Genomic DNA, 25,112 nt, shown 5'->3' with positions numbered 1-25,112 from the left:
CGTTTTGAGTTGATTTTTAAATCGAAGTGTTCTTCAAACTTAAGAATGTAAGAACTAAGAAGTCGATGAAAAAAAAAATATTAAGTATTGCACACTGTTTCCGCTACAAATATTTGTTTTCTGATTAAGAATTCATTAATCCGACTTCCGACATATTTAGTTTAGACACAATTGCGAATATGGCCGCTAGATAGCGACTTAAATCCATAGGAAATTTAATGGTGGAAACGGCGCTAAACCTTCTTATTTTGCTTCAATTTTAGAGATGACCAAGGAAACGAAATCTAAATCTAATCATGTTGAGGGATCGTCAACATCAACAAGCAGCAGAAAAATACGAAATTGTTATGATTGTGAAATCTTTTTTCAGCCTAAAAGCAATACTGAGAAGTGTTGTTCTGATTGTTCCAAAGGTGTTAGACCATATGCAAACCATAAAGTTGACCATATATACCTTGAAAACGTGCAAAATTCATCTGAAGAAGTTTTGAGTAAGTCCTTTGTTGGCTTCAAACAGGATCAGCCTCCATTGAACAAACAATTAAACATTTGCAACAAGGAAACCGAAAGGATTGACAGGTTGAATCCAGGTAATAAGTAATGTGAATACTTTAAATTTTCAACCAAAGTGTTTATGTGTACTCTTGTTATTTTGCAACCAGCTAAAATTCGGAAGTTGGAAAATGGAAATGTTAGCTCAAATTCAAAGAAAAATGAGCTACCTGTTAGTCATTATGCCAATAAAACTGCAGCAACGAATATTTTGAGTGTATCATCCAACACCAACATTGAAAAACAGGTCCATCAGAAACCCACTTCTAAAATTTCCCCCATCAAAAGGCGAGATATAGGTTTGTACTTTGTAGGCCTACAAATTTTCATGTTCCAATGATTATGATAGTTTATAAAAGATAGGAGTTGACTGCCAGACTAATGCAGCGAAAGTCCCTTTATTTGTGTATCCATTCTTAATGAACATTTTTCGAAATTTAGATGTTTCTCAGCAACGACAACAACTGGTGAAATGGAACCCCAGCAGGGTAGTTAACTCGTTAGACGATCCAGCCGTTTCACCAATAATTGATTTTAAACTTGTTCCTTCTCCTTGGAACCCTAAATCAGGTTAGCTAAAATAATAATTAATTAACAGAACAATAAAGTTAATTTTTAAAATTCTAATTTCTATTTCTGTATTTTAGACTGCACACATGTTGAGTTATTAGATGGACTCAGAGCCGAGGAAAGGGAGTTGGAAAAATTGATAACTTCGTATTCGTTGGAATTTAATGAAGTCCTCTCTGAACAAAAAAGGTTAAAGATAACTGAGCTGGAAACAAAGTTGCTCATTGAAAAAGAATTATTAGCAAGTAAAGAAGATCTACTGAAGTCACTTGAACGCCAAGCTAGTCAAACTCAATGCTTGGTCGACGCATGCAAAGAAGAAAGAGATTCCTTATCCAACATCGCAAAAGAATTCGTTATCGCCCTAAGTTTGGCTCGTTCCCAGGCCGTTGCTGCAGAAAAGGGCGTCAGCGAAGCCAAACAAAAGTTGAATTCCGCCAAAGAAGGAGACTTCAAGAATTATCTGCGCAATACATTAGCTATGAAGGAAAAAAGGGCTGAAGCTGCTGTGAAGGGATGTGATCTCGCTGTTTCTCAACTAGAAAATGCTAAAAAAGATTTGCAAGATGCTGAAGAAGACCTTGAAACTAAAAATGCTGCGTATCAACAAACTTTAGAACAAATCGAGAAAGAAAAATCGGAATTGATGGTAGTGCGCTATAACCGTGCTTCTGTTGATCTGGAGCTTAACCTCTACTATTCACAACTGAAATCTCGCACTGAGAACAACGAGAACTATCGCAACCTCTTGGAACTAAAAAAAAAGATGCTGGGCATTAAATTTCAAATCGAAAAAGAAGAATTGCTACGTAACCTAGAAATCAAGTACAACCGGATGAGAGAGGAACTGAATTTGGGAAAAGATTTTACCAACCAATTTCTTTAACTAACGCGGTGAGTATCGCAGATTTCTCGTACGTTGTACTAGCGGTTTTTCCTTTCAAATAATCGTATTTCAGTTTTGATGTTTTCAACTGGTTATTTTTAGTTAAATTGATCTGTTATCTTTGAAACACAGAAACATTCCAAAATGTCCGTCCTTGTTTCTCGTATTGTACGTTGCCCGATAAAACAGTTTGGTTTCTCAGTTTAAAAGTGTTGGTCCTTCCTTTATATATGAAGTTATATAAGCAATGTTAACCCAGAGGGAAGAATTAAAAATGACTTCAACTTGCACTTTAAAAAGAATCATCAGTCGATGTTGTCCAAATTTTAGTTTACCGCCCAAAAGTTTGTAAATTTTCTTCACATTTCTGTTTCTGAAATTGGTTATCATATTTAAGTAACATGCTTGATTAATAGTATATTTGTATATCCAGAAACATGACCGACACAGTGGACATTCAAGTACATATATTGGACATAGCAGAAAGAGGCATTAATATAGAGAAACTTATAGAAAATAGGAATGGAGGATTAAAAGGTATAATTAACTTCCTCCGGGATTGCACTGAAAGGGGGAATAATAGAACGGGATTTTATATTTCCCGCTGGACACTGATAACAATATAGATTCATGTATAAATATATTCGCGATTTAGCTTTTCACGTGTGACAAATATATAGGCTCTTGATTGTTCAGAAGAGTAGACTAGATTTCATTTTAGGGCAGCAAATTAGGGACAAGATAAGCAGCCAAGAGATATGACGAATTACGACAAACATAAACCTGTTGCTAAGATATCAATTACACTGTTCTATCCATCTTCGACTGTCTAAATAAAATTCTTCGTGCGTTATTACGCGCACGAAGAAAAGGAACTGGAGAAAAATTTCAGGGGTGTTTTGCACTGTTGCCCAAAGACGAAAAAAATCAGCCGACGAAATTTCAAATAAATAGGATGATGCACATAGTAGTTTAAGATCTAGAGAGGAGAAGCGCGCGCTCTGTCCACGATATTATCTTGAAAGTTGCGTTAGCGGCCAATTTTGTCGATCATTTCGGAGTAATCTGGATCCTGGTCCTCCATAAGCAAGACTTTGAGGCAAGCCTTGAAGAAAGGAGTTGTAAAACATTCCGACCTGGATATACATTAAAACACGACTACGATTAATTTTACTGCACGAAGAATTTGAATGCGCTAGAAGAGCGGAGAGAAACACAGAAACAATCACCATCCAATTGTTAACACTTTTAAAAAGTGGGTTAAAACAAATGCGCAAATCACCAGCCAGTTTTTAAATCTGACAGTTAGTTCAGCTAATACCTTAGTTGTTACCGAGTTAGTTAAGCCACATAGAAACTTATTAATACGGCACCAGTCTTGTTGGGCCTTGAAAAAGAGTTGTTGATATTAAAGCGGAGTAAGCTAAAACGGATGCCACGAATAATTTGCCGGTTATTAAACATATGCCGAAAAGCAAAGATGGACTGGCAAACCAGCTGCTGAAGGATGGCTAATTATACCTGGACAGTATGCCCTCTTTTAAATTGGAATCTGGTGAATGATTGAAATATCCTTCATCACTCTTTGAATGTCTTTTTCATCGTTGATGAGCAAGGCATCTAAGCAGCCCTTGAAATAGTTGGTGGTGAAACAATTCTTCCTAATAACAGAGTTGCAACACACTTGCGTTATAGTTAATAATCTTACAGTCGTAACAAATGAATGTGTGTTGAATCTTTGTTCGATAAATGTTGCAAGTTCAATTAAGGACAAAATTAAACGGCGAGAAAAAACAAAAACTAATTTACCTGCACAGTGTGTGAAGCTCGGGTTCGCGATAGAGACTGTAGCAATCCTGGCAAATGCGGTCGAGACGAGCAAAAATGCTTTTGTCGTATAGCCCCTTGCAATTGATATCGAAGAAAGAGCGTTTTGACAAGGAGTGATGACCGCTAGATAAAGCAGACATGGCCGATGTTGGATAATACGGAAGAATGGCAAGCAAAACCACCAATAAAGTGGTTAGGCCCAAAAGAGATCGAATGGAGTAGGAACTGTGTGTTTGGCGTCCGTTCTGCTGCACTGCGGCCATGGTTTTCTTCGTTCTCCTAGAGCTTTTTCGATCTGTGAAAACAAATGATCCAGCTATTTAGAGCGGCTCAAATAGTCGGATGGGGAGTAACAGGAGAAAATTTTGCAACCTCTTCCTCCCTTTCTTATGAGTTTGCATCATTCTATTGAAGGACAAATGTACCCTCCTCTATTAGGGAAAGAGGAAAAGGCTAGTAACTATGGGGGAGGATATGTTCTCGATCAAGTTTGTGTTATACATAGCTATTGTAAAAACAGGATTAAATTGAGCTTCCACTTTTCACTGAGTGGCCAACTGATTTCGGCTAGTGCGATGCTAATTTAATTTTTAGAGTTACACAAATTCCATGGAGAAGTATGTAGTTAGGGGGTACTTTCAAATTGGAGAAAACGCGGTGCAACGGAACCGGAACAGAACACAACGAATGAACTAAACCAATTAGGGGAATACTGAAAAGGGGGTGTAGCATATATGACAATACGACAATCGGTTATACTTTACCCCCTTTATTTTCTATTTTTTCCCTCGTTTTGTTTGATTTCTCTTCCCTTGGACATCTAGCGGTGGAAATTAGATACTATAAATAGCACATATGATTTGATAATACATGCACGAATTCTTGGGAGTCCTTGATCTTTTTTCACATCTTTCGTGTTTTTTGACCGATGAAATCATTGGTATAAAAAGACAATCACGCAGCATGGAAATATTATATGAATTTGGTGACGATTTCCATACAAGTCCCTTCTCTTAGTTTAATTGTATTCCGTTACGCCACGTTGTCGCCAGTGTGGCGACCACCTTCAAAATTTGCTTCTCGCCTGATCGCCAGTCGTCATCTCTCCTACCGAACCAACAAGTTGTGCACGATCAAACAGTTTATTGGGACCGTTAATCGGTTCGAAATCAATATGGACACCTCAATTTTGGGTAAGTTAAATCCTCTATTTGATTGTATTTTTCTTCTCTGTTTGACTGTGGTCTGAGACAGCTATTCTACTCTGGGTAATAGTATTGAAATCGTTTGTGAACAAAAATTCTGGTTGAGAAATGTAGCCAAAAGTAAATAGTTGAAAACAAACTAATATTATTTCCCAATTGTTAAATTCTTGTTAGTTCTTCTCAGAAAAAAGCCAGCTGTTAAATTCTTGTCAGTTGTTGTCAGAGAAGAGCCAGAAAAGCTCATCAATCGACGATTAGATCAGAACACGAATTCGTATTCCAAAAGTTAATCTATTATTAAGAAAATTGTGACTCGCGTCACTCATTGGCGACAGATTGTGCCACTACTACATATTTAACTAGAAAAATTTGATTGTAGACTAAGCCGTCAAAAAGGCGCTTCCGGTTGCATTAACTTTCTTATTTGCAGAATTTTCTGTTTACCTTTGTTAATTTCGCAAATCCTTCGCTTGCACGTGGGATTTCTTGATTTCTTTGATTTCTCGAAAGGGAACTGACACTCTTTGTTGTTCAAAGTAAAGGAAGTATTTTAAAACTGTAAGAATACTGAGTAATCACGAGAATAACCTCCACTTTTATACTAGGCGTGCGTAGGTGAGTCACGTGATTCTGCCCCCCGGTGATCCGATGGATTACAGCCCTTTCTTACCTGGTTATTCCCATTCACCATGTTATTGTCGGTAGAGAGAACTCCTCCTCATATTTTTCCGCCTCCTTCTTTCTTTCTCTCTGCTCTATACTCAAGCGTAAAACATTTTGTTTTTATCACAAGTCACGTTTTGATGGCGTTTGTATATGACGCAACAGGTTTTTATCAATTAAAATGCCTCTTTAGATAGCTAATAGATAGCTGCTAAAACAATAACATTGGGTGTTTAACATTCCAAATCTGCATTGGGGTTGAATCTGATCAGACAGAGCCCAGGTCAGTAATTATAACAGACTCGAATTTCTATATGTGGCAAAGTAGAATAAAGGGCGATGGCTCTAGTTTAATCTGACGGTACCCACATAGCGAGACTTACCCTAGTCTTTATTCTCAATCCTCGGCCCTTATCAAAATTCTGAATATTTAAAACCATATAGTCTCCCGCTTTCGATTTCCTGCTGCGAATGTGTCATATTCACGTTTAAATAGGTGACAAAGTAACTGTTCTTATTCATATTGCCTTGTATAGTTGCTAATACTAAATCACCCGCCTCGGATTTGCTGCTAGATCGGCCTCATTTCTAGATATTATAATGTGTCTAGCTGATAAGCCTTTGGGTTAGTTTGATTTCACAGAAAAAAAAGAGGACGTGAAAAATCAAAATTCAGAAAACCGATGTGTTGTTTGTTTTGTTACGACTTCTTGAAATACTATGTTAGTTAATATTATACGGCTTTAATGAAACCTGTTAGATAAGTTAACGAGAGACACCCTTATTATTTTCTGGCCTTTACCAGAAGAAAGCGACTTCCAAAGTGCATTGTCATACCCAAAAACCTTTGGTCATCACACTATTCGAGGGAAACTGAAATTAGGAAACTGAAATTGCTTCAAGCATTACGTGATCGTCATCTTGGGAATCCTGTGGATACGTGAATGGAAAACGTGTTGGCGTGCTGACGCAAGATAAAAGAACCTTTAAGTTCCTCTATTCTTATGGGGTGGAATTCCCAGGTGTCCTCTGTCAAGTTACAAAACCCATTGTTGCGCAACAAGCCGAGAGTTATTATTTTGTATTTCCCACACGACACTGGACTTATTTTATGGATAGACTGAAGCCGAGGGTCATAGAACATCAAAACGCGTTACAATCTCCGTACAATCAACACTAATGGCAAAAATGAACGCCCTGATTATTTCCGTGACCAAATTATCGTTTCAAATAGTATCAAATTTTAAACAGGAAAAATAGCGTAAATCTAGAGTGATCTAGAGTAAAATTCAAGTTGAGTATTCGAACGAAGCAAAATGCTATGTGAAAGTTTTCTCTTCAATGTATCAAGGTTTAATTTTTACCGAAATTGAAATGTGCAAAAAAAAATTCCGCTATCAGGAATGAGATGGGGTAACTACGACGAACAACTGAAATTACTAACATGCCATTTTTACATTGCAAAATTATGAAAGAACTCTTTTTTTTAGAAATTCAAAATGACATTTCAAGTAAAACTATAAAATTTTGCCATAACAATACCATCTACTCTGCTATACCATAAGCTTTTAACAGAAAATGACAAATATAAATTTCTTTATTTACCAGATGAGGAAAGGAGGTGAGTAGATCGCACGAGGTTCCCGTACCGGATGATGTAGGCGCACACTCTGATACTCTTCGGATGCTGGATGGACTTTATATAGTGACGAAGGGACAGACGAGTTGCTATGGTGTACAAGGAGTAGCAACAAGCAGACTCAATTGGTGAAATCATCTTTGTAAACGACCAGTATGTGCCATAGATTCAAATAGCTGGGTGAATTCTATAGCTGATTCGTCTTCTTTGGAGAAATGGAGTAGAATAATTCGCGATGTTTCCAACGGCAGCAGCGATCTTAAGCTTAAATTGCAAGTAACCACCTTCTTAAATTTCCTTCTTCTATCCTCTATTGATTTTCAGTAGCCTAACACTTAACCTTTTTCATTTATTTACGCTCAGGAAACTAGTTTAGCATCCTAATACAGAGGAAGAAAGTGAATGTGCCAACATAATTAGAAGCTGTTAAGTTAAACAACGTCGAAGTTTATGAAGTCTGGGATTGTGTCGTCAGAGATTGGTCGGATCCGACAGGTGGGTGTGTAATTAATTAATATCATCTTAAACCTTAAATATGTACCGCTAAAGGTAAGTGTACTGCTAATGCTATGTACTGCTAAAGGATAATTCTTTTTTGGCTACACTGGCGTGCATTCTCCACCGGAAGCTGTTGACATTTTAATTCTAACGACTAGCACTTAACCATTTCAATTTGTAATTTATCTTTTCTTAGGAAACTAAACTTCCTAACAAAACTAACTTTTCCTAGGAACTTAAAGTTCCTAACTTTTAGCATCCGAGTATTGAGGAAAATGTGCCTAAATAATTATAAACTGCGTTTAGTAAAACCACATTGAAATTCATGAAGTGTCTTGGAATTACGAGCTAGCGGATCAAACAGGTTGATGTGTAATCAGCTGTTATTGTTATCACCTCTTCGCCTTGAATTATGTACAAACTTCCAATGATAGGTTTTTTTCTGCAGCAACACAATTGACAAACACATTGGCAAACGTTCTCTACCGGAAGCTGTTGCGCTGACATTTTAGGCCAAACGAAAAAGGTTAGATGATTCTATTACGTTACATTCGTTTCGATAGAAACAGCCCACGACTTTCACAAGATCTATTGCCTTTATTGTGTGGTCTAACATAACTTGCGCTGCGCATCCAACAAGGGAGACTTAATTAACTTCTCGGCGTGTGATCGAGTAATGCAGGAACAGCATGTGGACGAATATTGGTACCGTTTTTTTTTTATTATTGTGTTATTTTACCCGGCAATATTGCTAGATACTGAATTGAATGAAGTCCACTCTATCATATCATTGGGTGAAAAAGTGGGTAGAATGTGATCTCCTTGATTGGTGTATACTACAACGCTTTTAACAGCGAATTAAATATTTTTCTGGGGCATCTATTTCATTTGGCTATTGCTTTATTGCCGGAGGTATCAGCTCACTGCTGCTTGTTGTTAAGGCTATACTTTTACTGAATCGGCACCCTTGAGCTAAACTAACAGTGTAAATCAACTTGACTAAAGAACTCTCAAACATGTAACCAACTTTAGCGCCAATCGAGTCCTTCACTGAAAAACAAGTTTCAACATGGGAGCTGTGCGCTGTGCCTCCATCAGTCTCGATTGGCTTCATTGTAGTTGCGCAGCGTGGCGAAAGCCAATACCCAGTATATCTCCGTCTCTTCCTATTTATAGTTATTCTTGCCATCTGGTAATTCGTTCTGTCGAGACCTTTTCATCTGTAATTTTTCGGCCGCTTTTAGCAATGCCTTGAATTTTCAATGAATGTATGATTATTTAAAATTGATCTAAGGACTCTCAATTTGAAAAAAAGCATCGATTCGGGATTTTGATTACAACTCGTTAAAAAGTTAAAGATAGATGGCTCTACTTTTCTCCCATATGCAGACGAGGCTTTACTGTCTGATGCAGACGAGTAATTTAGTGCACGTGTGTTGATGCAAGTTGCTTGAATAACAAAAGGTTAGACATCGTGAAAGCGAAAGGTAATGGTTTTGAAGTAAAGCATAAATAGAACGTCAATAAGGTGGGGCCATTGATGTACGCCATGTCTGCTCATAACTGTTACCGTTTGAAATCTGATTGCAGTTTCGATTGACACGTATCATTTATTTTACTTTTGTGATTACGGCAGACTTGCGCTGTTGGTTGCTTGGTTATTATTTGTATCTCCTTCTATCCTGTGTTGTACTGACTAGCTCCTTGTTAATAACAATATTCTTTTTGCACAGAAAATGACAGACCCCAAAGCTCATATGACAGATGAAGAGAAGCATCAGTTAGCCTTGAAGCTTGATGAAGATTTAGAAGAATTTATAAATTCCCGTAAAAATACTCCTTACTCTGAAGGATGGAACGAGGAGACCTGGGAACAAGTATGCTTTTGAATCAGTTTATTTACTCAAACAAATTGACTAATATCCCCAATGTCACTAGGAAATGGAGCAGCATCCATTTTTCATGAAGAAACTTCCAGAAGAGGGAGAACCTTTACCACCTCTCCTTGAAGCTTTTCAACAGCTAAAGTATGACCCAGAAGAAAATACTACTGAAGGTAATCATAATTTAAGTGTTGGTAATTGATTTGGCATTCACAATTTTTCTGACCTAATTTGCAGACTTAGCTTTGTCCTACAAAGATGATGGCAATTTCAACTTCAAACTGAAAAAATATCGCTTTGCTATCGCGAATTATACTGAAGGTCTTAAACAGAAATGTGGAAACGTGGAAATTGATGCAACCTTGTATCTCAATAGAGCTGCTTGCCAATTTCATCTAGGCAACTACAGGTTGGAAATTAACTTGCTTTTTTAAATTTCAATCAGCTAAAATAAGATTTCATGCCCAAGGTCATCCTTGAATGACAGCCTGCAAGCTGCAAAATTAAAACCTGATTACACAAAGGCCGTCGTACGAGCTGCCCAATGTTGCTTAAAATTAAAACGGTACGCTGACGGCCAGAAATGGTGCGACTATGGAATAAGACTAAAAAACACTGATCCCTCGCTTGTTAAATTGCGAACTGAGCTCGTGCAGGGTCAAGTATGTTGTGAAGCCACTCAGCCAAATAGATGTGTCAACTAATCGAATTCTTTAATTACTAGAAACTTGAGGAAAGAAACAAGAGAAAAGAAGAGATAGCAGAAAGAAAAGAAGAAGCTTTAATTAACGAGCTAATTACCGCCCTAGGTGTTCGTGGAATCAACACTGGCTTAAAGAGGAAAAAGGATAGTGAACGCGCAATCTTGGACTTGTCAAGCATTGAACCATGCCATCCTGCTGCGTATGTGTCACGAAAAGTTATTGCATCAGCATTATTTTATAATGTAAAAATTTTTGTCTGACGTAGGATTGGGAAACGTGTTCACCTTGTCGACGGTTGTTTAGTTTGGCCAGTCCTTTTCTTGTATCCAGAGTATGGGGAAACCGACTTCGTTCAGGAATTCCACGAAGACACTTGGTCGTTATTGATTTTTATCTCTCAGTTTCAATGAAATGCTAACTTAATTTTTTTCCTCCCTGTGGTGTAGCTTTATGGACCATCTGCAATTGATGTTTGAGGAATTACCACTTTGGGATCTGGAGAAAAAATACAATCCAGCTTCAATCCGGATGTATTATGAACACAGAGATAGCGGGAAACTTCATGTTGTTGATCCGAATAGTTCATTGAAGACTGTGCTGTCCCAAAACACGTAATATTTTCATACCTAAATTATATATTTTAATCGCTTATGACTTAATTTTTCTTTAAAGGTATGTTGTTCAAGGGGGTACTCCTGGTTTTATTTGTTTGGTCGAAGGAAGCCCATTCCAGAAAGAATTTTTGAAAAGGTACACAAGTTGATATTTCGAGCGGATTTGTAATGACGAGAAAGATATACAAATTACATCAAATTGTTTATAAAATTTCAAGGAAGTAATCGATTTGTCTGTTCCGAGTACTCAGTACCATCAAGTCCTCGGCATTGTAGCGAGAACTCTCTTACAATGTCTTGCAGTCTTCTCTTGTTAGATTTTTCCCTGGGGCAGGATAACAAACATGTTAATTAATGCACAAGTGAACGCTAAAAGTTAGCAGAAATCTTATATATGCCTACTTAAGGATAGACCGGCAAAAATTTTCCTTTTGAATTTGGTTGACAAGGGCCGATGGAAAACGTTCACGACCAAGCGATGCACTCATCCATCGACAAAGACTGTCGAAGTATTTCTTGTTAAGGGCCAAAATAACATCGGCCGTGTGCTCCACAAGAGCTCGAGGAGATTCCCCTCCTGGAGTAAAATGTACGACATGTTAGAATGATCCAAACACCAAAGAAATATTTATTTTACTTACCTATGCAGCTTAAAAGTTGAGTAACCAGTAGTAGGCCTTGATTTTGCACGACAGATACCAACTCGGGATTCTCTCTGCTTTGTGTGATGAAGTGGACCAAAAATTGAGTAGATGCTTTGAGGACTGGTGATTCTGGTCTCGTCAAACCGGCGATACCACAATAAAAAAGTGATGGCAAAGGGTAAGACGAACCAATCAATAGTTTGGGATTCTTCCTAATGATTTGAGTTAGTAGACCGAGAAAACTACCCAAGACCTCATTGTTATCAGCGAGGCGGGCAACATCAATCGATGGAACTCCATCAAGTGTCAATGTGTTGCAGTCCACTCCGCAAACTTGCAACGTAGTTCCTATGATCTCCGAGAGAAAGGCACTAATAAGCTGCTGAGCGTCGTTCGAGGTCTGGCTAAAAATCAAAATGATCATTTTGGCCACGTCCAATGTAGCTGCTTGCGGTGATAACCGGTGACATTGGACTATCACAGCTGCCAATTCTGGCAAAAAAGATAATGATTCTTCCATTAACGTCGAGACGGTATGTTTGACAACCAAGCAAATGGACTGAAAATTAAAATAAGTAATTTTTAAAAATAAAGTATTAGATCGTGAGCTTTACTATTACTAATAGTCGGCTTAAGCAGTTTATACCTCTGAAATCTGTTCATCGGAACCCCAGTGATCAACAACACCTTTCAAAAAAGGTAGCAGCTGTTGTGCAATCAATAGGACGGGCTGTTGCTGGATTGCTAAAACCTGTCGAGTAGTGGATTCGTCAGCTTCAGAATCATCTCCACTAGAGATTCTCAAATCAAGAGTAGTGCATAAAGTGGCAATCCTGAAATAGACAAAAGGAAAAACGTACAAATAATAATTAAAAAAAAGTAAGTAACATTGTAAGTAATTAATACATTTTAAGCCGAGTAATAAGAACAATTTTTGTAGTGGCGTCCGGTTCACGGGTAGTGCATAGAGCTCGTAATTCCTCCACACACGGACCTACTACACGATTCAAACTGGCCACTATCATATCCAGAGGAAGAATCGATAACACTTTCCCTAAAATATACATCAAACGAATCTAAAGAAAAATAACAAGTCAGTCACATCACGTATGTTTCATAAGTTATAGAAAAATGTCAAAATTGCATATACTACCTTTTCACTATCTTTGAGATCATCGAGGCGCAGAGCTTGTTCAGCACCTTGCAATAATGCTTCGGCATACGGCCGAATACCAATTTGACAATCTCGCGTAATGTCCTACAGAGAAATATTCGATAACACTACGTTCCTCAGAGAAATCAAAAGTAACATTCAAATGCGCAAATTACCTTAAGGGCTAAAGTTGCTGCCGGGGCAGCGTCGGGGTTATTAAGCCCAAAAAGAAGAATAGGTAGTACGTGGCCCAAGTAGGTGGGGTGTGCACTCAACCATTCAGCGTAAGCACCTAGGGTCTCAAGGGCCGTGTTAACGACGTAGCGATGACCGGAACCGTATGGAATACTGCCGAACAAACTCAGTATCTGAGGTACGAGCAGATCTGCTTCCGCTTCAACATTCTCAGCGACCGCCTGTTAGTTCAGTGACATTTGTAGGTATGTTATGTTCACTGGCCTGGTGTAAAATAATAAGGATCTTACTTTTAAAGCATGCAGACATGCCTCCAATGGAGGCCACTCATTGGGATTCTGATTACATTGAGACACGGTTGAGGCCAGGTGAGAGGCCAAACGTTCCATCATTGCGGATCTCAAAAACTTGTAGCAATAAGCTAGCGTATCAGCAATATCCTGGCATTTACCAACATGTATTGAGATGATAAAATTTTAATGGACGAACTTTTTGAATCGAATACCTGTCGATAACACCGAAAAGTTTCCTTATCGTCAGGGGTCCAATCCGACTGATCAATTGCTATCATTGATTTGGTCATCAAAATATCGACCAGAGTCAAGTACGCGGGACCAAATAATGACTGATAGATTTTTTGTTTGTCAACAGGTGAAGTACAAATATCATCTTGAAGAATGTACCTGATGGAAAAAAAAAATAATAATTTTATCAGGCAATCAACGAATAATAATTAAAAAAAAAGGGGCAATTACCAGAAACTAAAAGCCAAGTGACTGCAGTTCTCGTCTAGAGGATATCGACCAGGAGTTCCGGTGCTCTCCAACATGATTTGTATCAGTTGAAGAACATTCTCCTTCTTTAATCCGTCTTCTAGAACTGCATCCAACAGAAGACGAGAGTGGCTCTCGCCAAAAGCCGCAAGCGTAGCATAGATGTGAGCTGCACCCTCCAAGTCTCCTTCACGTCTAAGAAATTCACAGACATTTTTTTTTGTAATGCAGATATAAATGTTAGACGTAATGCAAAATACCTCAACAGCTGAATATGGTCTTGAAGCGAGAGCAGCTGGTTCAGCATGTCCATGAGCAAATTTGGATAACGGTGAGTTTCAGGGTGATTCAGTAGATGAGTTAATGCTTCCAGTGATGTTTCTGTCATATTGGGATTACGGGCCGCTGCCAATAAAGGTTCTACCAAATGGAGGCTTTCGTCTAAGCCGACTCCAACTCCATGTTGAATCCACGACGAAAAACACTTAATGCCGGATTGAGAAGTTGATTCGTCATCTGAAGAAACCGGTGTTTCACGATGAATTCCACGGCAAATAACTTCACGTAAAATTGGCAGTACTGTGAGGGGAAAAGCTAAGCAACTTAAACTGTTGTTTTATCTTTAAGTTTTAACACATTTATACCATCTTTAACTGCTTTAAGTAGTTCTCCTCTGATAGCAATTTTTCTTTCATGTGCTAATCGCATACTTTGAAACTGATTCAACAAATAGATTAATATTAAATAAATACGTTTAGAAAATAAATTAAAAATCAAACCTCTTCCGGAAGAACAGTCAATATCTCTAACAATAGATTTACATGTTGTGGTTTTAGTTGGCTACCTCCACTGGCACGTTGCAATATTGATATGAAATCGCTCAAAGGACTAGTCCATTGATCAGGAATAGAGTGCAAAATCATGGATGACAGCTTGTTTTCAAGAACCAACATAAGTAAAACTCTGTAAAATACTTTGAGATTCTTTGTTTCACTTACTGCAAGGCATAATCTAGTTAGTACAATTTTGGGTCCATTTGCATAAAACATAACAGCATCGATTAGTTTTTCTCTGAAAGCTGCATAATTGTCAGCTGGAATTTCTTGCCAAAATCTAGAGATTTTTATCTGCAATGAGCTAGCTCCAAAGTACTGCACCTCCACCGGCTATTAGATATGTAACATATAAAATTTAGAAAAAACAATCACAAGCTTAACTTATATTTTTTATTATTTTACTTTTGACTGATCAAGAAGTTGCCATCCGAATATCCATGCTTGAGCCGATGACTGGGCAGCAGTCAACCACAAGTTAAGTTGAGACTGTGTGGCCGAATTTTGATAAAAATGACTAACGGCTTTCTCTAAATTTTCGACAGTTAACTCCATGATGAGATATTTCTTCAGAGTATGTTGATTTTTCCGTTTTTGCTATTGTATAAAAAAAATTCAGAACAACTTCACCATGATTTTACCACCACATTGCAGCAGACGAATTTCAAATAAAAAAGCTTGATAGCTGACACCAGGTGCCGCCACGTTCGGAACATCGGATTTTTCCCGCAAAAAAGGTATTTTTTAAAATGTTGGCAAGTTGCCAATGGCAACCGTTTGACAGTTCGTCTGCAGTGCAAAAGTAAAAAGTAAAAACCACAGATTCACTGCTTCTAATTAGTGAAAGGTAGGTTATTGTTTGATATATTATTGTTATGTTGTTGTTTGTCTTATTACGCTTACGGTTAGATTGTGGCGAGCATTTGGTAATGAAGTCCGTTTACGCAAAGTCTTCTTTGTTTCTCGATTCGATTGTCCAATACTTATCAGTGGTTGTCCCGCATCCCTGCACGTGGTTTAAGAGAATCATTCATGTCAAGGAAACGTTGGTGTCAATCCAGCATTATCACATCACATTTATGCAAAATGAGATTTGCATTGTTTCACCTGCACTGGACATTCAGTCATTCAACTTCTCCATGGTGAAAAAGTGCAAGAAGCCGAAAATTTTATTCTGTGTCTTTATTATTGGGCCATCATCACATTAGCTCAAATACTAGTCTAAGCTTTTTAAGTCATAGTTGGTGTTGTCTTGTGCTTTTGAAGAATCCAGTGATGGAAAAGTACCTGCTGGTTGATCCTGTACACTTCTTTTCCAGAAAAATGTAGCCCGAATTGCTTTTTCCAATCTACATGGAAGTTAAAAAAATTTGTACACTTCCACATCAAGCAATGAAATATGCCTTTCTGTTGAAGACAAAATGCTAGCCAGTGAGAAGAATGTTGACGTTATTGTAAAAAGTTTCGGGATCGTCAACATACGGACCAGTTTCCGCCTACGGGTTCCAGGTTTAAAAATAAAAACTAATCTTCTCGACTTTCTCGTCCTACAGTTCCTGCATAACGAGCAGATTTTGGCAACTCTTGATTGTATGTATTCTCCAAGTGTAAGAGTAGTTTAACATAATTGTTTGTTTTTTTTCTTTTCAGATTCTGAAATCTTTGTACTATGACCGACATGGGCTGCATATATAGTGGGTCGTTATATAAGACACCGTTAAAGTGGCAGCCGGGAAGAAATTGGCAGTGGTTGAAAAACTTGGCGTGGAGGACTGTAAGATGTGGTACTACTTGAGCAGCCATGTCAACTTAAATGGCTGCATGCAATTCGTCAAGACAAAATTTGAAAAGGCCCTTTGTCATGAGAAAATGCAGCTTGAGGCAAGAAATATTGAAACAGGTTCCTTCCAGTCGACAAAAAAGCATAAAGGTGCATACAGAAATTTAGTTTTGTCATAAAAGACGCCCATAATTTGCTATGTTTTAGTAGGCTAACATCGAATCCTCTCAAGATTTGAATGAGTGAGTTGCTAGAAAAGCCCTTAAGACGGTCATCTAAGTTGAGAGAGAAGATGACAAGCCTGATCTGTTTATGAATCAAAACAAAGGGAACAAAATGGTAACTGAAAAAGTTACGGTAAACAAATCATGCGTTGCAGATGGCGATTTGACGTTACAAGTATGTAGAATCCAAATCCAAAGAAGAGTCAGCTAAGAACTATCTATTACTGGTACACCAACTGTTAACGAAACTTATTCCATACACTTCAAGACTGCCATTGTGGAGTGCGCATATGTTGACTTGCGATTAATGATTCTGGTGGATTCGTTACCAAGGAGGTGAACCCCCTCTCCCCCACCAAATCTCAATCTCTTTTACCAGCCAACGCCATTTTCAAATTGTGTATGCACGGCCGACACAAGACATATGTCAACCAGGACCCGACGAGCTATCCACTTTCGCTAAAACTAGGCATCAGAGGACAGAGACACCAAAAATGGTACTTGTTGGCTTGTTTCACAAGTTCTCCATTCCAGGTTGCAGTGAGTTTAAACGGACGTTTTTTTTTTTGCAACCATGCTGTCATATTGCAGACTGTTCATCCTATGTTGTTGCAATTGCCCACCATTCCAATTTCCATTCGTCCTATTTGAGCTAGGATGCTTCTCTTCTGTCTGGCACAAGTTACCCTACGTGACCACATTCTCCAGGAGAAGCGGATTAAGAGCTGGATCCTGGCCAATCGTCACTCATACTCAAGATGATTTTGCAATTATATTTTCTGAAGTGTTTTGAATTCATTAAATTTGTTGTTTATAGATGGCCCTCTTATCTCTGTATGTCCAATGATATCTCGCACCTCCTCCTGCATCAAATGCCGGTGTATCCAATGATCGAAAAAGGCGCCCAACTAGATTCACATTGATGAATTAGCACCTCAAATTAAAGAGGTCCAAAGAGAAAAACCGAAAAGACGCCTCCGTCACTTATGAAAAAAGAAATCAATGTTGAATCCACAATTTGCTAACTCCCCATGACAGAAATGGAACGCGCGTTTTGCGAAATTCGACAGAAATGGCAGCAAAAACTAGCACCGACTCATGCTCACACGTGTTATTCTTTCAAAAGTGCTGGGGGCACGATCGATTTCTTAATCAGGTAATCCTCTGTGGCCCATCCTGTCGGAATCCCCCAAACCTTAGTTAACCTCGTCCATGTGGGTTGCAGATTTCAAAATGTCTCCTCTTCCCTTGTAAATAGATCTCATCTAAATGATTATTTATTTAGTTTTTCAATCCTTGAAGTTATGTTGATCACGTTTATATTTTGTGTTATCGCTTTCACAGGGATGGTTTAGATTCTATTGTCGTCGTATTCTGCTTAACAACCCGAAACAACAAACTCCCTCCCCCAGTTTTTATTCTCGCGTCAGTGGATTGTTCTTTCTTTGGATAAATTATATCCATTATTAATCTGATGAAGATGATCTTGAGGTAAAAATATTACAAATTTAAAGCATATGTTTGGATATTGAAACCCTAGATCTCACATCATGAAATGAATGTGGATTTATCATGTGTTTGAAACTTAGATATAAGGTTGCAATATTTTCAAAAAATCCGACTGTCCTTCAAATGGTTCGAAATGGAAGATGTATTCATTCACCGAAGAAATGGGTCAAATGACTCAAATGTCAATTAGTATAATGTGTCAAAGTGAGTTTTAAGCCATAACCATTTCTCCATTTTGATATTGGTTGTTGTAGACCCATCCCCAGCAACGTAAAACCGGCAGAAGGAAAGGCCAGTTGCATGTCCTTCCAGTTCGAAGGTCACGGAGATCATTACGTAAAATGTGTGATGCAGTTGTGTAGAGGTTGGGTGACAACGGGATGTGTTATTACCATTTGGTATTCATTTTGATTTTGTTTGTTGTAGACCCATCCCCAGCGACGTCAACCTGCAAAGGAAAGGCCAGGTAAAACGTGTCATGCAGTGGTGTAGAGGTTGGGTGACAACGGGATGTTTTATAACCATTTAGTATTCATTTTGATTTTGTTTAATGTAGACCCATCCCCAGCGACGTCAACCTGCCAAAGGAAAGGCCAGGTAGAACGTGTCATGCAGTGGTAGAGGTTGGGTGAAAAAGGGACGTGTTTCATTATCACCAAGCAGGTACAATACCCGCAAGGCTTAGGAGGTGAGGGTGAGAAAAAAATTCGTATAAAAGGAGAGAGAAAAAGCTACAGACATTAGTTGGGTGAGCATCATCGACACGGCAACAACTGCTGTGAACTACCTGTGCCAACTGGCTTCTTCATCGGATTACCAGCTCGCAACAATTGGTAAACATTCCGTTTCTCTACATAGTTTTGTATTATTAAGTCTACTATTGACTATTAATGAGTTGATTAAGTTGCTATTGAATATTAATGTTTGAATTTGTCTATTTAACTGTGGCGTCGTGCTGCTGTCGGGTGTTGTATCGTTGATGGCTGGGTCGACCACTGGTGTACCTATGTTTCCTTCACCAACCCTATCACCAACTGGATTGTTCATCTTTTAACTAGTTCGCAGTTAGGGTAATATTATGTTGTGTGTTTATCAATCCTTTGTTCTATTTGTGAATATGCCGGTTATTGAATATTAATATTATTAATTGTTTAGTCAACTATAATGTCGTGCTGCTGTCGGATGTTGTATCGTTGATGGCTGGGTCGACCACTAGTGTATCAATGTCTTTTGGGTACGGATACCAAACCGAAACGCCGCCGCCTTACTACACAACAGCAACATACGCAACAACCGGTTACTGCACCACCAGGGCTCCAGAGTATTACACCCAAACTTATGATGCTTCGAGCTACTACACCGATGCCCCGAAGTATAACTCTGCCCCGAGCTACATCACCGAAGAGCTGGAGTACTGAACCGAGGCTCCCAAGTAATAAACCACTAAGGCACCGGAATCGGTAACAACTGCAGTGCCCCATCTGTCACCAGCTGCATTCCGCATCGTGTAACCAATTCGCAATAATGGGTAAATATTCTGTTTTTGACATTGATTTTTGTTTCAATCATGCTTTTTTTGTTAATATTCCAGTTATACAGTTGTATTAATTTTAAATTTGTCTGTTTAGTTAACTATATCGTCGTTGGGGTTGTATCGTTGATGGCTGGGTTGACCACTCCACCGGTGAACCGATGACTCCTTGGTATTGCGGATATCAAACCGCAACGCCGCCGCCTAACTACACGACAACTGGCGCAACGACTAGTTACTACACCGAGGCCCCCTAAGTACTACACCACTAAAATACTGAAGTGTTATACCAAGACTTTCGCTGGCGAAGTATTTTACCCGTTGCCCCGAAGTATTGCTCTGCCCCGAGTTACTACACCAGCAAGGCACCGACGTATGCTGACCCGTACCACTACACCGAGGCTCCCAAGTGCTACTCTGTTCCCAGTTAATCAACCGAGGCTCCGGCTTATCACTCCACCAAAACGGTGGAATACTACACCGAAGTGCCAAATTACTGCTCTGCCCGATCCACACAATCACGACTGAGACTGCCAAGGATTACGCAGCCCCGACTTACTACACAGAAGGTGCTCCTGAATTCTATCTTGTTTTTAGTTGTTGATACAGTTATATTCGAAAATTTATTTTTCAATTTGTTTATTGTGAAGTTAACTACGTCGCCGTGCTCTTGGGTGATGGATCGTTGATGGTTGGGTCTACTACGGGTGTACCGATGTCTCCTGGATATGGTTGATACCGAAACTCAGCAGCGAAAGAATACTACACCACGCTGCCGACTTACTGAACAGACACGTCAACGCCTACTTGCTATACCGAAGACCCCAAGTACTACACCACCAAGGCTCCTGAGTAATTTTCAACCTACGATGTTCCAGCTAACTATAACAATGCTGCCATGTGCTATTCTGTTCCCAGCTACTACACCCAGGATCTAACTTGTCACACCACAGAGGCGTCCAAGTACTGCACTACAACCTACGTTACACCGGAGTACTACACCACGAAGGCACTGGAATATTACGTTGAACTGTAATACTAAACCGAGGCTCCAGTTCACTACACTACTACCTGCGCTGCTCCCAAGTACTACACCACCAAGGCGTCCGAGTATTACACCACTACTTAGGCAACCACGACCTACTACACCGAAGCTCCGAAAGCAGTACTCTGCCCCGAGTTGCTACACCACTAACGCAACCGAATATTACACCTCAAACTAAGCTTCCGAATTTCGCAAACATGGGTAAATATTCTTTTTTTGAAGCTGTGAATCAACTCTATTTTTTTAAAATTGTTATTTATTATTGCATATAAATGTTAAAATAATTTTTGTCTAGTAAACTATGGCGTCATGCTGCTGTTGGGTGTTGTATTGTTGATTGCTGGGTCGTCCACTGGTGTACCGACGTCTCCTGGGAATGTCGGATATCTAAGCAAAACGCCGCCGTCTTACTACACAACATAATACGCAACCATCAGTTACTACACCGAGTCGCCCAACTAGTACACCACCAAAGCTCCAGAGTTGCACCACAACTTATGCTGCCCCGAGCTACATCACCAAAGATCCTGAGTTCTACACCGAACCACCAAGTCACCGGAGTTCTACACGTATGCAGCCCTAGCGTACTACACCGAGCCGTCCAACTACTACACCACCAAGGCTCCAGATTATACGCTAAAACTTATGCTGCCCCGAGCTACACCATCAAGGCACCGAAGTACTACACCATCAAGGCACCGAAGTACTAAACCTCTACGTGTGCTGCGCTAGCTTACTACACCGATGTTTGCAAGTACGGTTCCAACTTATTACACCACAAGAACGGCCGAATACTACACAGAAGCGCCCAAATACAACTCTGCCATGAGCTACATAATCAAAACTGACGCGGCCAAGTATTACATTGCCTCAACTTCCTACACAACCACCGTCTCTTCGTATATCGTTGAACCGAAATTCTTCACTGAAGCTCCAATTATCACAGCCTACGCTACACTCAGCTACTACACCGAAGCTGCGAACTCTTACTCCGCCCCGAGTAACTACACTACTGAGGCACCTGAATATTACACCAAAACCTACGCTTCTCCAACTTACTACAGGGACGTTCCTAAATTAGAGTCGAATTTTCAATTTTAATAATTATGTTCAGACTTTTCGGTCATATCTTAATATTTACTAGTCACTGGGAATTGTTGTTGATCTTTAATGAGAAAATAAATTTTTCATACTGGGTAATCATATTGTAAGACTTCTCTTGCCACCTAAAAGCCTTTTGACTTTGCGACGTATTCTGATTTTTGTTCGATCTTTCCCATTTCGCATGTTAGACGTGACTATTGCTCTAGTTGCTCTGCATTCCGACATTTTCTAGTGTTGGGATGAACTTCATTTACAGGGCAAGTTACGAATGAGACGTACTGTATAGTGTTTGCTAAAAAAATTTTACGCTAACAGCTCTGTTTTTAAATTGGCGTAACAAAGGAGTTGCAGATAGTGTTTAGTTCCTCACAGTAGTTTATTTAAAGAGTCTTGGAGATAATCAGTTGCTTGCCTATAACTTATGTAAAACTTAAGTTGTAAGAAATATACAAGTCAGGTGCTAAACATTATTTACTAAGTTATAAGACACAGCAAACAAAAAACTTTAAAAGGAATTGCTTTATTGTCCCACCTCCACCCACAATTCCACCACATTTTACAATCACTCACATACATACATACATACATACATACACATACACTTAAGTTAACCCGTTGGCTGCCACGCCATACAACCCGTAGGTTGCTCTCTACTACTCTACGCGCCACGTCTGAAGGATCTATGACCAAGGTGGGACTTGCCATTGCTGACAAGTCCGGGCTGACACGGTGACAGGAGAAGATGGAATGCACAACCTCTAGAATCCATCACCGTATCGACAAGGGGGAAGTCCCTATGGTGCATTGCCTAACATGGCCTTTCGGCGAATCTGGGGCTGGTGCGACTGTCCGACCCCGCGGCATGAAAACCACGAGACCGAACAGCGCGGCCCGTGCTAAGGAGCTAGGGGAGAACAAAGGCGTGGCAGCCATCGGGTTAACTAACACAAACGAAAACATATTACCAACAACAAATGATGATCCGCGCTGACATTTTGGAGATACCGGCGGCGTTTTAATGTCCATCTTCTCGACGTTTCCTCTGCATTACCTGAATAAAGAGAAAACAATTCTTATTTAGTGACATGCCAATAAAAGCTACATAATAGTCACATAATACATATAGGTTCATTGATCTGGTTTTTTTGCTCAAAACTTCAAAGGCGCGCTTTAAATTGCTTAAAATCTACCTAACAATATTGAGAACTGTACACATAACAAAGCTCACTTACTAGTCTTTTTAAAAAATTCCGGAAGTATACCGGAAGTAACCACAGCGCCTCAACCATTGAGCTGTCGTCAAATTAAACCACATATTCGTGATCCCCATAAAATTTGGGGTCGATTAGGTGTGATTTAAACGAAATCCAAAATTTTGCCAAAATCGAGAATTTTCCTGAACTATAGTTCAGGAAAATTTTCGAAACCGGAAGTACGCGTACGTAAAAAACAGAACATGAACTTTACCACAAATTTTACGAGGATCACGAATATGTGGTTCTTTTGTGCTTCAGATCAATATTGACTAAACTACTGACAGAAATGAGTAAACCGGAAGTAGAAAAAAAAATCAAATATCGAAAATCTAACAAGTGAGCTTTGTTGCTGGAATAGTAATCGTCAGTTATCACTAAATATTTCAACAAAATAACTGCCAATAAATGTTTAAAGAGATGTGCAAAGTAACTGAAACTGACTGTTTTGACAGCTGCAAATTTTCAAAAAGCCATCTAGCGTTAGAAAAAAGAAACGTCCAAGTAAAACTTCGTTTGCGCGTAAGAAGGGACTGATTTTGGAAACTATTACACAGACAGAGTCTAACGCAACTAGACTATTGGTAGATAACCTAGGAAAATAAGTCAATTGTTGGGTACCTGGGCATAATTCCGTGGTGAGTGACTGCAGGTGTGTAACAGCGGACGGAAGCGATCATGAAGTGGTCCAGAAACTCGCCAAGTCGCCAGTGAAGTAAAACAAATTGTCAATTGTGTTTAGAAGCAGTGAAGCTAGATGAGCGTGCGTCGCGAAGATAAGGATGGACGTTGGTGGAAGTTCCTCTTCCGTCATGGACAAAGGTCAGCATTGGCACAAGAATCTCCGTGCCAGGACCACACGATTCCATAAAGAAACTGCGTGCTCTGTAAAAAAAAAATGTTTTACATTAATGAAAATATAACAATGAATAAAGCATATCAATCTTTACCTTTTCTAAGCACACTGAAATGTTCATGATGAAAAAACCGTAAAAATGGAATTCACAGCAACCAACAGCATTACTCCACATGTTGAGATAAATTTCCTGATGCTTAAGAAAGTGTCATGAAGTATTGCAGTAGCGTGGTAATAGGTGGTATTGATGCTTACTTTTATCATATGGGTGATGAATTGAAAGCCACCAAAAAAGCGAGATTCAGAAAGATCCTATGGTTCATAAACAAGAATACCTATGTTATATGAAAATCTGAAATGTAATGGTCTGGTAGCAGTTATGGGGAAATACCTTATCTCGGAACATTTGTATTCCAGTATATGTGCTTTTGACAGCATGGTGGGCCTAATGGATGGAAATTGACTGAGCGCTAAGTCAACTTGTTGGAATGACTGACAGTATGCATCTAGAATTTCAAGAAATAAGTTGGTACAGTATAAAAATAAGGAAACTAGTGTAAGATAAACCTACATAGGATACGAAGTTCAATTTGGTATTTGAAATCACAGGAATATAAGTATAAATTAGCTACAATTTGTTTCGCCTCGTTTCACGATGTCAGAACAACATGGGCGACACTGACGACATCTAGTAATGGGTTTTGAATCTTAAGTTAGTTGCACAGTCAGTCATGACGACATCTAGTAATGGGTTTTGAATCTTAAGTTAGTTGCACAGTCAGTCAATCACAGACAGACATGACAGTACACGTCGTAACTCGTAACTTTCATAAGTTACTTAAAAAGTTTAACAGCGGAGATCGGATAACAAGTCAACTGTTTTTAAGTTATAGAGAAAACAATCTTTAAATAATGATTCTTACTGCATTCTTGACTAAATGTTTTCAGTTAATTTCAGCTGAAGTTTTCATGTTAACTTTGAACCATTAACTAACACCTACATAAAATAAAGCTTTTACATTTTAACTGTTTTTCATAGCAAAAATATGAAGCGGAAACACATTCTACAAACCGATCCATCAATCAGGGGATCTGTCAGTTGCTGTCGTGTCGATTCTCGTCGAATGCCAGCAGCCAAAGGCTACCTGAATTCAAGTCAAATGTGAAC

General features: G+C 39.0%; 4 protein-coding genes and 4 long non-coding RNA genes across 17 annotated transcripts; 5 read left to right on the top strand and 3 right to left on the bottom strand.

Annotated features, from left to right (window-relative positions):
* The first annotated feature begins 190 nt into the window (after positions 1 to 190).
* On the top strand, positions 191 to 2,310 carry LOC124196498. Its single transcript, XM_046591606.1, has 4 exons — positions 191 to 590; positions 663 to 851; positions 994 to 1,122; positions 1,200 to 2,310. The coding sequence occupies exons 1-4, from the start codon at positions 266 to 268 to the stop codon at positions 2,006 to 2,008; spliced, it is 1,452 nt and encodes a 483-aa protein (XP_046447562.1). The 5' UTR covers positions 191 to 265; the 3' UTR covers positions 2,009 to 2,310.
* Positions 2,311 to 3,038: 728 nt separating this feature from the next.
* Positions 3,039 to 7,478, bottom strand: LOC124196501 (crustacean hyperglycemic hormone-like). The gene is made up of 3 exons (XM_046591615.1): positions 7,312 to 7,478; positions 3,818 to 4,133; positions 3,039 to 3,144 (listed from the first exon to the last, which is right to left on the bottom strand). The coding sequence occupies exons 2-3, from the start codon at positions 4,099 to 4,101 to the stop codon at positions 3,039 to 3,041; spliced, it is 390 nt and encodes a 129-aa protein (XP_046447571.1). The 5' UTR covers positions 4,102 to 4,133; positions 7,312 to 7,478.
* Positions 4,902 to 11,273, top strand: LOC124196499 (tetratricopeptide repeat protein 4-like). Of its 8 annotated transcripts, none has more exons than XM_046591614.1 (14): positions 4,902 to 5,031; positions 7,315 to 7,473; positions 7,539 to 7,621; positions 7,709 to 7,840; positions 8,040 to 8,207; positions 8,278 to 8,369; positions 9,577 to 9,720; positions 9,782 to 9,899; positions 9,964 to 10,135; positions 10,196 to 10,388; positions 10,451 to 10,629; positions 10,696 to 10,806; positions 10,877 to 11,041; positions 11,103 to 11,273. In XM_046591614.1, the coding sequence occupies exons 7-14, from the start codon at positions 9,580 to 9,582 to the stop codon at positions 11,191 to 11,193; spliced, it is 1,170 nt and encodes a 389-aa protein (XP_046447570.1). In that variant the 5' UTR covers positions 4,902 to 5,031; positions 7,315 to 7,473; positions 7,539 to 7,621; positions 7,709 to 7,840; positions 8,040 to 8,207; positions 8,278 to 8,369; positions 9,577 to 9,579; the 3' UTR covers positions 11,194 to 11,273. The 8 variants fall into 8 exon arrangements, with proteins under 8 accessions (XP_046447570.1, XP_046447569.1, XP_046447563.1 ...); XM_046591613.1 differs by having other exon boundaries at positions 7,315 to 7,498; positions 7,559 to 7,621; XM_046591608.1 differs by adding an exon at positions 5,649 to 5,744 and having other exon boundaries at positions 4,937 to 5,031; positions 7,315 to 7,617; positions 8,076 to 8,207.
* LOC124196497 (importin-13-like) lies at positions 11,190 to 15,317 on the bottom strand. Its single transcript, XM_046591605.1, has 15 exons — positions 15,048 to 15,317; positions 14,808 to 14,975; positions 14,589 to 14,741; positions 14,454 to 14,526; positions 14,070 to 14,388; positions 13,792 to 14,004; positions 13,542 to 13,719; positions 13,327 to 13,476; positions 13,018 to 13,257; positions 12,842 to 12,946; positions 12,595 to 12,764; positions 12,335 to 12,521; positions 11,686 to 12,247; positions 11,447 to 11,621; positions 11,190 to 11,369 (listed from the first exon to the last, which is right to left on the bottom strand). The coding sequence occupies exons 1-15, from the start codon at positions 15,195 to 15,197 to the stop codon at positions 11,258 to 11,260; spliced, it is 2,955 nt and encodes a 984-aa protein (XP_046447561.1). The 5' UTR covers positions 15,198 to 15,317; the 3' UTR covers positions 11,190 to 11,257.
* Positions 15,318 to 15,399: 82 nt separating this feature from the next.
* LOC124196502 lies at positions 15,400 to 17,402 on the top strand. 3 transcript variants are annotated; one of them, XR_006875739.1, is made up of 5 exons: positions 15,400 to 15,489; positions 15,962 to 16,232; positions 16,293 to 16,572; positions 16,630 to 17,143; positions 17,238 to 17,402. It is a non-coding gene; the product is annotated as an uncharacterized LOC124196502 (long non-coding RNA). The 3 variants fall into 3 exon arrangements; XR_006875741.1 differs by having other exon boundaries at positions 15,552 to 16,232; positions 16,655 to 17,143; XR_006875740.1 differs by having other exon boundaries at positions 15,552 to 16,232; positions 16,633 to 17,143.
* Positions 17,403 to 17,467: 65 nt separating this feature from the next.
* On the top strand, positions 17,468 to 18,121 carry LOC124196503. The gene is made up of 2 exons (XR_006875742.1): positions 17,468 to 17,802; positions 17,991 to 18,121. It is a non-coding gene; the product is annotated as an uncharacterized LOC124196503 (long non-coding RNA).
* Positions 18,122 to 18,580: 459 nt separating this feature from the next.
* Positions 18,581 to 21,931, top strand: LOC124195476. The gene is made up of 8 exons (XR_006875209.1): positions 18,581 to 18,621; positions 18,712 to 18,988; positions 19,214 to 19,225; positions 19,311 to 19,683; positions 19,784 to 20,255; positions 20,337 to 20,538; positions 20,605 to 20,932; positions 21,027 to 21,931. It is a non-coding gene; the product is annotated as an uncharacterized LOC124195476 (long non-coding RNA).
* Positions 21,932 to 24,134: 2,203 nt separating this feature from the next.
* On the bottom strand, positions 24,135 to 25,058 carry LOC124196187. The gene is made up of 3 exons (XR_006875605.1): positions 24,516 to 25,058; positions 24,336 to 24,450; positions 24,135 to 24,256 (listed from the first exon to the last, which is right to left on the bottom strand). It is a non-coding gene; the product is annotated as an uncharacterized LOC124196187 (long non-coding RNA).
* Between the last annotated feature and the right edge of the window lie 54 nt (positions 25,059 to 25,112).

The sequence above is a fragment of the Daphnia pulex genome, chromosome 6, assembly GCF_021134715.1.
Source record: "Daphnia pulex isolate KAP4 chromosome 6, ASM2113471v1".
Lineage (NCBI taxonomy): Eukaryota > Metazoa > Arthropoda > Branchiopoda > Diplostraca > Daphniidae > Daphnia > Daphnia pulex.
The sequence above is the reverse complement of the archived record's forward strand: the minus strand, read 5'-3'. Positions and strand labels throughout refer to the sequence as shown.

Coding starts and splice junctions, on each gene's coding strand:
- LOC124196498 (XM_046591606.1), top strand. CDS start 266: ATGACCAAGGAAACGAAATCTAAATCTAATCATGTTGAGGGATCGTCA. Junction 591..662: donor GATTGACAGGTTGAATCCAG/GTAATAAGTAAT, acceptor TTTTGCAACCAG/CTAAAATTCGGAAGTTGGAA. Junction 852..993: donor CATCAAAAGGCGAGATATAG/GTTTGTACTTTG, acceptor TTCGAAATTTAG/ATGTTTCTCAGCAACGACAA.
- LOC124196501 (XM_046591615.1), bottom strand. CDS start 4,101: ATGGCCGCAGTGCAGCAGAACGGACGCCAAACACACAGTTCCTACTCC. Junction 3,145..3,817: donor GAGCTTCACACACTGTGCAG/GTAAATTAGTTT, acceptor ATGTATATCCAG/GTCGGAATGTTTTACAACTC.
- LOC124196499 (XM_046591614.1), top strand. CDS start 9,580: ATGACAGACCCCAAAGCTCATATGACAGATGAAGAGAAGCATCAGTTA. Junction 9,721..9,781: donor ACGAGGAGACCTGGGAACAA/GTATGCTTTTGA, acceptor CAATGTCACTAG/GAAATGGAGCAGCATCCATT. Junction 10,136..10,195: donor TTTCATCTAGGCAACTACAG/GTTGGAAATTAA, acceptor TTCATGCCCAAG/GTCATCCTTGAATGACAGCC.
- LOC124196497 (XM_046591605.1), bottom strand. CDS start 15,197: ATGGAGTTAACTGTCGAAAATTTAGAGAAAGCCGTTAGTCATTTTTAT. Junction 14,527..14,588: donor TGACTGTTCTTCCGGAAGAG/GTTTGATTTTTA, acceptor TTGTTGAATCAG/TTTCAAAGTATGCGATTAGC. Junction 12,947..13,017: donor CAGCAACTTTAGCCCTTAAG/GTAATTTGCGCA, acceptor ATTTCTCTGTAG/GACATTACGCGAGATTGTCA.